Source organism: Drosophila sulfurigaster, chromosome 2L (genome assembly GCF_023558435.1).
Source record: "Drosophila sulfurigaster albostrigata strain 15112-1811.04 chromosome 2L, ASM2355843v2, whole genome shotgun sequence".
Classification (NCBI taxonomy): Eukaryota; Metazoa; Arthropoda; class Insecta; order Diptera; family Drosophilidae; genus Drosophila; species Drosophila sulfurigaster.
The window spans coordinates 9,175,471-9,187,876 of NC_084881.1; the positions used below are offsets into that span (position 1 = coordinate 9,175,471).

Here is a 12,406-nt window from a genome sequence, read left to right on the forward strand (position 1 = left end):
ATTTGATGAAAACAAATTTAAATAAGTTCTATAGTACTCATCAAAAATATTGAGTCAATTAATTTCATAAATTTCTTTTCAAACCGTTTCTTTAAGTCTTATATAAAATTGAAGTTTTTCAATTCAAACTCAAGTTTATATTTTGCCCATTTTAAAGGGTTTTATATCTCATAACAAATATTAAACCACATTTAATAGAAAATACTTTATAAAAAATATATTTCAAATTCTAAATAATAAAAAGTTATATCGAGAAATATTAAAAGGTATTTTCGAATTTGACAGATTAATACTTTTGTTTTGCTTGTTTTATGATGTCACTTTAATTGGTGCTCCAATTTGATGAAATAATAGCCGATTGTCCATTGGCTTTTAGTCAACTATTCTAAGCCACAAAAAGTGACCACAAAATCTATTTAAGTCTGCTGTTTCTCCTCTTAGTTTTACCCTTAGAGAGCTATTCTCCGCATCCCCCCTGCACACAGCAACTGTTGTATCAATGTAAGAGGGGTAAACAATGTGGCATATACCGCCAGCAGAAAACATAAAACAAAATCAAATCAACTGCCGCCTCGCCCAGTTCTTGTGCCGTTCCACACCCCACTGGGATGCATAGATCCTTGGGCTAGGATTGCTGTGCCATTGAAGCTTGTCAAAATTAAATTGAACACAATCGAATTATTCTCCAGTGCATGCTCCATTTGGCTTTTTGTTTTGTTCCTTAATACTCTGTGCTGAATGGCGTAAAAGGTTGCGTCAATTCGTAGCAAAATTATTTATTTTATAATTCTGAATCTTAGATATTTTCTATATAAATTGTGGAAATACATATTATTTAAACATAGTTTACTTAAAGTTGAGCATATCAAATTATGTTATTATAGGGTATATTCTCGTTGTTCTTACATCATATAGATTTGTTTCTACTTTTTTTTGCTCATTTCGATGGCCCCATTTGGAAATGACTAGAGACTGCGGTCGGACAACTGTGATTTAACCAACGAGGTTTCCATTTGGCTGGATGAGAGTCAACAGAGACGTTGAGTCGAGCGAAGCGAAGCACTTTGGCATATTAAAAAGGGTTAAAGGTGTGCAAATATTTACCAGCGGCCAATTAATAAATTGTAATAATCAACGCAATCGACAGGAGAAAGGGAATCAAGCTGGGCCACTCATAAAGCAGGTGGCGGAACGACACGTGTTGTGAGAGACACAGCAGAGAAAACTCCGCGACGTTCTATTTACATTTTGCCCTCATGCCTAAAAGTATGCAGCGGTTTTCTCATTTACAACTAAATCGCAACTCAAGAGCCACGCTTCGACTTTTGTTTGTTGACTTGTCGTGGATTTTGTTAGTCTTATACAAATCTGTGAGTGTATTTTGCATTGTACTATATGTTAAGTTCCGCATTATTAAGAGTTAACTCATTCTCTTATTTCTAGTTTATTAAATAAAGCTGTAAAACTGTGGCATTTACCCCATAGTCAATGTATCCAGTCAAATATTTGCATGACGAGTCCTTTTCAATTGCATTTCAATTGATTCCCGCATATTACGGTGAATGTTTATTACGCCGGATTAGGCAGCATTAAAAGCGCATAGTTGTTGTCCTCGCATGTCGCCGACTTCAATCTGCCATGTGATCTGATTGATTGTCAGCCAGTCAACCAGCATCCTTTGCACACCCCACGCAATCGTGTTCTCTGTACAGCCTTCACTACGACTTCTTCTTCTTTGCTCTGTATCAGCGCTCCTTGTCTCCTGGAGTGCACTTTAAACATGAAGTATATCGTGTTTTATCACAAATAATTTCTGGTAAATCAACAGAAAATCGATGCCAACGTTGACATCCTCTCTAAAATTTACATTGTCCTCCCCCCGCCCCGCCACGCCCTGTTCGTTGCGAGTGCAGTCAGCGGGTTGTCGCCTGTGTGTTAGGCAATGAAATTGTGCACTCAACGGGCGGGTTTAATGACATGTGAGGAATGCTCCAAGTCGCGTCGTAGGGAATCGATATTGGCGGACGACAGTTCGATTTATAAACTTCACCATTGTGATACGTAAGCTATTGGATACTGTTATAATTTATTAACTGTTATACAGTTCAGGTTTTTTGCATGTGAGTACTGTAATACTCCGTCCGTTGATAAAACTATTATACAAAAGTGTCATTAATGTAGATTGTCACTGTCATTCATATAGAAAATTTTAATCACTTCTACTCATATCGATATACATATATCGACATACTTTAGAATACTCTTTTACCATATTCCATATTAGATGACAAGTGGAAATATGTAGCGAAATGACTGATACTCGATGATATTTTGCAGAGACCGATTTTCAATCAATACTTAACAATTTGTTCATAAGATCATGATTGATTTCTTCTGAACAGTATTCTTGTTGTTATTCGCTTCGACTTTTATTAAACTGTTACACATTATTAGTAGTATTCTGTTAAACAATCGAATCATTTACTGTAAATAATTCAATAAACAATTGATTGTTCCCATAAACATTGACTGTGGCCACTCGAGATTGTCTCATTTTACAGCGTTTATAGCTCAATCCCATCTTAATCCGCAATGATTTCTTCGGCACGCACAAGAGTGCCCATATCCAAAGAACAAGTCAACTATAGATATATATATTTTGCAACCATTTATCAAACATGGGTCGCGACCCCCATAACGATGTGGCCATGGTCCTTGTGCCATTGCCTGGCCGGTGTCTGTGGTAACCAGAGCCATAACGAGCCACCATTTATACAGTTTACACCTTCGCCTCCGGACAGAAGAAGATGCTCGGCTCCGGCCAACTGCGGGCAACTGTGAACGACGCCAACGGAAGTCAACACATTGACAGCAAATATTTCAATTATTTTAGCCGGGACTTTATTTATGGGAAATATTTGCAGTGATTCTGGGGTTCTATTGACCCCCCCAACTGGCTGACGTTGTATTGTTTACAAATCGCTGCCCATTATTTATTGTCCTGCTTGTTGTGGCTTTGCTGCCAATGAGTGAATGATAAACTGCGTCCACAGATAACTAGCGACATTGGCTGATGTATGCTCAGCAGACACAAAGAATGAGAAACAGCTAAAGGAAAAGAGGTCTGAGAGAGAGAGAGAGAGAGAGATGGAGGGTTGGACAGTGGTTATAGAGCTCATTAGGAAACAATTACAAAAGCTGGCACGCTCTCAGTTTAGGGTTGCCGTCAAACGTCACCCTTCTCTGTAAGTATGTTTGTGTTCGGTGAAAGGTCAGGTACGGCATGTCAAATGTCGAGAGTTGACTGACGGATGACATCAGGGAGACGCCCACAAATGTGGCCCTTCTGTAATATAGTTAATTTTTAGTGGGGTGTGAAATAATGGTGGGGGGGAAATCTACGCAAAATATTACTATACGGCTAAGAGCAAAACGTATTGCTTATTATTTTGATGTGAGGATATTTTTCTTTAATTTGACAAAAAATAAAAAGGCTTCTCAAGATTATCAATTCTATATATGAAAGAAAAACTATAATTTAACCAATAAATGTTATTACAGCAATTATAAAAAATTTAAAACATGTTCAACAAAACAAGAAGAATGTGTTAAAAAAATGTCTGAATTGAATTATAAGTAAGTAAAAATATTCAATTGACCTAAGCAATTGAAAATAAAAGATTTTCTGCAACTATAAATTATTTATTAAATCGTGAAATTACATTTTTTTTTTAAATCAGCAATTATTTTAATCCATTCTATTATGAAAGTACAATATTAATTATCACAAGTTTGTCGCCATTTCTTCACTTTTCTATTTTATATAAATGAATGCAGTCCATCCATATCTGATATATATTTTGCCACACAAGAACACTATTTACAAAGCAGTCATAACTCGGCGTCTTATACGACATAAAGTGCGACATATGTTGAGGAGAATAGAGTACTCTTTGGGCAACTTGGACACCCCTTGCCCATGCACAGAGGCACAAATAAATTTGGTTCGCAAGCAATAAATTATAGACAGTTCAGCCTTTGGCTCACACACGTGTTACCCAAACTGAACTAATAATGGGACAGTGGCCGTGTCTCCCCAAAAATGTAGGCTATACTCTACATTCATATGTATATGTTGGCTGCCATTCGATTTTTGTTTTTTTTTTTTTGCTGGGTGTGTGATGGTGCTACTGTCCCCATAAATATTTGCGCAATAAATTTTTTAATCTTGTCGCTTTAATCGCACAAATGACGCTGCCTTTTATACGCTCGCATCGACATCGAGATTATGTCCGGGGCTCGAACAGGGACCCCTTGGCACCCAAAATCAATTTCACTATCGTTTGACCAAAGGCCTGGTAGGGGAGGGAGTGGAAAGAGGAACGTTTTTTTATTGTTTGTTTGTGAGACGGCAGCAGAAGCAGCAGCAGCAGCTTCCTGTGCCAAAAGAATTCAATAAAAAATATCAAACATATTCGTAACGGTCAACAGCAACGAGATGAAGCGAGACAGACTTAGTTTGAGTGAGAGGGAGTGGTAGATATATTTATGATCTGGAAGCAGCCGGGCTGCATTTAATGCGTTGTCCAACACTCAATTACCATAACGGCAAATCACAGCTATTGTCCGTCCTGCTCTAGCACCAACAAGCACTTTGCATATAAAACACATAAAACGAACATGTCGAAGATGTCCTCGCCTTGAATCCTTGACCGGAACAAATTTCCATGTGGACTCGTTTCCTCATTTGATTTGTTTCCTCTCTCCCTTGTCGTTGTCATTTTGGCTTTGTCTGACTCACAAATGTGTAACACATAAAATTTTATAACAGACCTAACCTCAAAATGCTTATTGCCTAACCTCAAATTGTTTGCTCCAACCTCAAATTGGCATTGGCGTTTGGATTAGTATTTTAGCATTATGATTAACACAGACGATTGACTCAGAAACATTTAGACTGATAAACTATGAAAATACTTTCAAAAGTGAAAATTTCTTATAGATTAAACTTATTATTTGTTAAAAGTGTAAGTCTGCAGATATATGTATATGAGTTACCGGATACAAAGAAATATTGTACCTAAATGAATATAAAGAACTTAATGAAAATTAAAATTATATGCCTTATTAATTGACATTTCCCAGTTTAAGTAGAAAATAGAAGTAGAGAGAACACCATAAGAGAGAAGACACAACTTATTCGAAAATAAATCCCAGCTGTTCCATATCCTTTTGAACTGAATTGCCTGCACAGTCATGCTGCAGCATGTCCAACCACAAGGTATAGGAATAATCCTCATGCATGCCTCCATATCTAAAGAAAACAAATGTAATGGTATTCCATTTGAAGTACATATCAACTTACCTCTTCGGTAAATTCTCGGGATTAATATGTTTGTGCAAGGAACTCATATCACTGCCATGTACAAAAAGACGTTCCCGCATGCCGGCATTGAGAAAAGGTTTGAAAATCTTAAATGCGGCATTGAACAGCCAGTTCTGATTAACGATATGCAGGGCTGAAGTTCGAATGGGCATGGAAGTCTGCAAAGGGAAGACTATATTAAAGAAATCTAGAGATGCAATTAAAGATCACACATACCACCAGTAGAGCAATCATTTTTTTGAGCCACACTCGGACTCAGATGCAGCAGATGCTCCAGGCCCAAATCCTTTAGATCGAAGATGCCAACACCTCCCATAATCTGAGAGATTGGCTCCAATGATCCAAGTTCTTGTAGCACGATGGTTGCACGGAAGATATCATCAACAGTAACACGATTTGGTCGCCAGAGTCCAAAGCGATAGATGAGTATACGATGTTGATCGCGATATGGCGTCACTGTCAATATATCCTCATCGCCGAGATGCCGAAGATCAAAGGGACGAACCTTCTCATAGAACTTTTTGTTCTCCTCTCGGAACTTATAATAGCTGCACAGCTGTCAATGTACATTGTGCAAATTATAATCGCCAATTAACATTTTCACCTTCTATGCAATCTCACCAATTTGTAGCTGTTATCAATTTTCCAGTAGCGGGCCCGTAAAAAACTTCTCTAGGTACTTATCATCATTGCGATGTGGTTGGCACTGATTTTGATCTAGAGACAATAAAATCCATTTACTTATATAGTATGTCTTTATAAGCGTGCTGAACTTACCTAAGATATAATTACGGAATTCAGCAATGGTTTCCTTTTTGGTCTTTGGGCATTCTCCTTGTTTTTCCGATATTATACGTATATAATCGGGTATTTCCTCCTCAGTGATATTCAATTTGTGCTCAATTGCCGGCATTTTGTGACTTTGGCTTAATGCGGTTGTGGCCTTTTGGTAAAATAAAGTAAATTCTACAGTTAGAAAGTTTGTTACGCAAGTTTAGCTAGCAACAATGTTGTTAGATTATTATAATTATTTACTTATTTATTTTATTATATTAAATCTAGAATTTGATACTACATTTAATAGAGAAGAGAGTACTGGCTGCTGGGGTCTTCGACTCGAAAAAATTATCTGTACTTACTATTATAATATTTACAAATAATTGATGATAATGCTGGCCTCATTAATCTTGGAAGAATATATTAGTTTTGTTATGTGAGTGATTCAGAGAAGCGCACTTTAAGATCGTATTAATATATCAATGCTTTGTCTTGTGTTTATTTCGCAATCTAATTAGCGAAATTGATGACTAAAGTGTTTCAGTGTTTCATGCTAAGTGTACCAGTTAACTTTACTTAACTAAATAATATTCAGTTTTGAGCGAAAGAACTTGGAATCTAAATTTTGAATAAACTTTATTAAAACAACATTTTAGTGTCCGATTGACATTCGCATAAAAAGTATGAAAGTCTGCTAGGATTATAAATTGTTGAAATACTATTTTGTTCTGGGAGATTATGATTAAATCAGAGTACAAATCACGTGCTCATCTCTAATCATCCTTTGCAACATTGTTCTTAATGGCAACTCTCACTTGTTGCAGACACACGAGAATGTTGCGTGTTTCTTTTGTACAACAGTTGACAAATGTGAAGTGATTTTCACACAGTTTGTTGCAGCAATTAACTGCACGTTATCACAGATATATACAGATATAGCTAACCTCACGTGTCACACAGACATTCTCACAGATTTATTACTGGGTTCAACTTGAACTGCTGCCCGGGTATAATAAAAAAAATACACTTGACATTGACGAACAAACATCAATTGGATTGAGTATACAATTAAAATGGGAAGATGCTTTACCATATTATTTTATTTAAAATTTTTGAAGTGTGTTCTCCAACCCACGATTTGCTGCCTTCGACTTCAAGTTTGAAACTGAACAAACAACATCGGAATCAGGCCAAATGCTTTCAATCCCATGCAATTTGTTGTGACACATTTACGAACAAATACACTGTCACATTCAACTAAATGTGTATATTATAAAAATGATAATCAAAACGTTGGTAATTGCGATATGTCCCAAGCAAGTGACATACATACAGACGAGTACAAGTTCGAGCAGTCGGAGTAAAAGCGATTATCACAACAACCCAGTCCAATCCTCTGGCTGTTCTGAACTCAACTGAACCAAATGGTTTCTGATAAGGGCATTCTCTTGCTCGTAGTACTCACAATATACCCATCATTCTAATCTCTGTGGTGATGCTTTGTGTTTCCCTGATCGGGTTCGAGCACGTACCGAAAATTCGTGCTAATTGCCTCAGCTCACAACTAACAAGTTGACAATAAAATTAGCAAAAATCCAAGTAATTGTACAATTCAAAGTGCAATGGGATATAAACTTGTGCAAATATTTATCTTTTTCTACCTGGAGTATTGTACAAATGCATCTTGTCAATATGTCAGATACTTCTCGAAGAACGACATGCAAACATCATTGCTTTTCGCCCTTAACTTGTCAGACAATTATTTGTTTAATATTAGACGCTTTAACCAATATTTTTAGTGGCTATCCGTCTCTACTTTGTAACGTGACACACCCAGCTTATTACTTGTAAATTCCCGTGGAATTACAAAGTTCCAAATTCCATGTCACTGGCACAAATGGCAAATATTGATGGGTGGGTCTTACTTGAGATAATTGCTGGGCATTGCAGGGAACTCGAATGCAATTCGGAGTGTAGTTCAAGTGTTAATGAACTATTACTTAAGTACTCAAATGCTGAATACTAATTGCTCTTGCACTTTACTTAATTGCAGCACTCCGTCTGATTCACAATGAAAAGCGAGTATTTTCCTTTTTAGATTATTAATTCCGATTTAATTGGCATAACAAGAAGTAAATTCCAACGCAGCATCAATTAGTTACACTTGAGACATTTAAATAGATCGTATTTCTACTTGGGACATTAACTACTACGTATGCGCATTTAATAAGAAAAAAGTTGTTTATTGTTGATTATTTATTTACCTAAAGTTATTACTTGAATACTTGAAAGTACTTATTGTCGTAATTTAAAACCAACAGCTGCAAAAAGCCGCATCGCCCGTCACACAAGTTCGCACTAAGACTGAGCCCAAGATCGCATAGAACAAAACTTTAAATGCCCCCACATCAAAACCGTATAACACTTCAAACAACGCTCACAGAAGCAAAACTTGTATCCAAGTCGAGTGACAAGCATCAAGCTCATATTTTAGCAGAATGAAATGCTGCACTCACCACCTCAAAGAATAAATGCTCTTTCCTTGGTTATTCTAATCATTGAGAAGGTAACTTTAACTACAAATTTGCTTTGAATAAAATGACAAATGGTCTTAAAGCAATTTTCGACAGGTGCCAAACTTGACTACATTTGTATGAATAAAAAAAAATTTACCAAATCTTATTAACAAGAAAACATTTAAAAAAAATTATAAGATGTTAGGAAGATTTAGAATAGGTCAGATAAATTTCTATAAATGCTTCGTAAGAACATTTATATTACCGTAAAATTTAAATAATAACAGAATTACACATAAGATAAGTTTGACATTGCGCTAATATTGGAAATCTCACTTTAAAACTATTTTATGTACAAGGAATGTGAAAAGACATTTGTAGGGTATGTTGCTATTCGAATTTGTACGAAAATGTCATCAAGAGTGAAAACGAATGGAGTTGCGAAGAAGCGTTTCAAAATGGAGTACTGATCTTTTTGCACACATACATACAATTAAGCATGTATGTTCATATGTTCATTAATTGAGAGGCTAAGGCAAGTTCAAGTTGCTTCCGTGACGTCACATGGCGATAAGTAGTTATACGCAATGGGTAACTGACCTAAACAATTTCATTACTTGCAAATTTTCAGAACTGCTGATGGCGCTTTTTATACTCTCTGATTATTTCAATTCGGAGCATTCTCTGTTTACAACTAAAACAAGTTTTAGCTGATCGCTCATAAATGTGTATGAGTGTGTTCACACTGTAAAGTGCAACAAACCCCATATAACCGTTGGTCAAGGTCAGGTGACCGGCTTGGGAACAGAACTTGTTTAGCTGGCCATTCTGTTCCTTTAATTTAAGTTAAATTACCTTTCTACCTTGTATATCTAATTATCAACACCTATCTCAGCAATGTTTCTAATCCCTGTGAAATAAAAATATCAAGAAATGCATTTTTCCCTGTTCCTCTTTTCACATATTCAAAATAAGGACCATTTTATCATCATGTCAATAACAATCATTAAAAAAAAAGTTAAACCAAAAAAAATTTAATTTGGAAGCACGACTGTTATAATTTAAATTTAAGTGTTGCCACACAGTTCAAAAAATGATAATTCGTCATGTCGAGTTATTTAGTATTTTTACTTCCTCGGCGTCATCGGAAATGCTATGTGATTTCAAATGCCTTATCGATATTTTTTGAATTTAAATCTTCTGTTTCAAAGCGTGCGTCAAGATAGCTCCGCAACTTTAGCGTCACATATCGATAAAAAATATCGGCTAAAAACTTTTATTTTCGTCTTTTTACGTGGTATTTAAACTAAAATTAAAAAGTTTGAATGCAAAACAATAGAAAATTAAATTATCTTTCTATTAAATCCATGTTCGTCAAATTTCATGCAGTATTTATGCACTAAAATCGTGATTGAAAAATTGGGATAGCAACATTTTTGCAAATATCTCGGCTTTGACGAGTTGTCGGCCAAATCGGCTTATAACAAGTTATAGAGTATTGTTTTATAAATATACCCTCAAAATTCATAATTTTAAAACTTTTCGTTTTGAGATATTTGAGAAAAAGTACGATAACCTCAGCTCCAGCCCCATACAAAATGAGCACAAAAAATCAATGCTACCGATTAATGACCGTAACTTTTTTTTGACTTTCTTGTCGGCCATAGCGCACATTATACTTTCGTAGATACAACTATAAGGAAGATATATAGCAATTTTGGTTTGCAATCAATTTTCTGCTTTTGAGAAAATTGACCTTTTCTAACCCGCAAAACAAGTTCATTTCGCAGGTGCATCAAATCACTGGAACCAGCGTGGAACCAGTCAGTGTTAAATAACACCATTTGGACTTTGGCGGGACTTCAAATACTTGCAGAAAATAACTAAATGAAACAAATATTACTATAATTTAAAATTACATTTAAATACTCTATTTATATATATATTACTTTGTTATAATTAATAAATATACGCAATTAAATATTCTTATTTAAATCGTAATTTTGCAGTTTACTTGATCACTGTTAGCGGCAAAACTTTATGTTAACGCTATCATCAAATTATTCTTAATATTTGCAGAACTTATAGGCCATGTCGCGCTATTTCATTCTATTCGAATCAAATAGATAAATATTTTTGCTTTTGTTTTATTCAAATCGGTTAAGCCGTTTTCGAGAAAATTCAATTTTGTGATTATTGCGAAAATTACAAATAAATTTCAATTTGGCATGGCAACGCTTAACATCTGCGAAACTAGTAAAAAGTTAGCGTCGAATTTTTTGTTTTGCAGATTTTTCAACATTTTGACTATGTACATAATTGGTCAATACTTTAAAAAATAGATAATTAACATATGTATCATTTCCCAATATATACTACATAGCAAATTATCATAGTTTCGAAAAATTCAAAATAACATCTACATTTTTCGATTATACGCTCTCCTAGACTTTGTCTGAGAAGGCGCGCATTGTTATAATATAAACATAAAAATTCGAATGCTTTGAATACTTTGACTACTTTAGGTATTGCGCAAAAATTCAAAAATGTGTACTATTCTACTAAAATGCGATTTTCTCGAAAAGGAAAATCACGATTTGAATAAAACAAATTGCAAAGCATTCGAATTTTTTATGTTTATATTATAACAATGCGCGCCTTCTCAGACAAAGTCTAGGAGAGCGTATAATCGAAAAATGTAGATGTTATTTTGAATTTTCTCGAAACTATGATAATTTGCTATGTAGTATATATTGGGAAATGATACATATGTTAATTATCTATTTTTTAAAGTATTGACCAATTATGTACATAGTCAAAATGTTGAAAAATCTGCAAAACAAAAATTCGACGCTAACTTTTACTAGCTTCGCAGATGTTAAGCGTTGCCATGCCAAATTGAAATTTATTTGTAATTTTCGCAATAATCACAAAATTGAATTTTCTCGAAAACGGCTTAACCGATTTGAATAAAACAAAAGCAAAATATTTATCTATTTGATTCGAATAGAATGAAATAGCGCGACATGGCCTATAAGTTCTGCAAATATTAAGAATAATTTGATGATAGCGTTAACATAAAGTTTTGCCGCTAACAGTGATCAAGTAAACTGCAAAATTACGATTTAAATAAGAATATTTAATTGCGTATATTTATTAATTATAACAAAGTAATATATATATAAATAGAGTATTTAAATGTAATTTTAAATTATAGTAATATTTGTTTCATTTAGTTATTTTCTGCAAGTATTTGAAGTCCCGCCAAAGTCCAAATGGTGTTATTTAACACTGACTGGTTCCACGCTGGTTCCAGTGATTTGATGCACCTGCGAAATGAACTTGTTTTTGCGGGTTAGAAAAGGTCAATTTTCTCAAAAGCAGAAAATTGGATTGCAACCAAAATTGCTATATATCTTCCTTATAGTTGTATCTACGAAAGTATAATGTGCGCTATGGCCGACAAGAAAGTCAAAAAAAAGTTACGGTCATTAATCGGTAGCATTGATTTTTTGTGCTCATTTTGTATGGGGCTGGAGCTGAGGTTATCGTACTTTTTCTCAAATATCTCAAAAACGAAAAGTTTTAAAATTATGAATTTTGAGGGTATATTTATAAAACAATACTCTATAACTTGTTATAAGCCGATTTGGCCGACAACTCGTCAAAGCCGAGATATTTGCAAAAATGTTGCTATCCCAATTTTTCAATCACGATTTTAGTGCAT

At 34.8% G+C, this 12,406-nt stretch overlaps 2 protein-coding genes across 2 annotated transcripts in view; one reads left to right on the forward strand and one right to left on the reverse strand.

Annotated features, from left to right (window-relative positions):
- LOC133848626 (uncharacterized) overlaps positions 1-12,406 on the forward strand; it is a 177,253-nt gene that overhangs the window by 114,587 nt on the left and 50,260 nt on the right. The gene's annotated exons all lie outside the window — the stretch shown is intronic.
- Positions 4,151-7,125, reverse strand: LOC133844183 (alpha-tocopherol transfer protein). The gene is given in 8 exon segments (XM_062278081.1): positions 4,151-5,314; positions 5,366-5,544; positions 5,603-5,623; positions 5,625-5,942; positions 6,008-6,052; positions 6,054-6,103; positions 6,164-6,329; positions 7,108-7,125. Coding segments are annotated over 7 exon segments (867 nt in total). The 5' UTR covers positions 6,300-6,329; positions 7,108-7,125; the 3' UTR covers positions 4,151-5,196.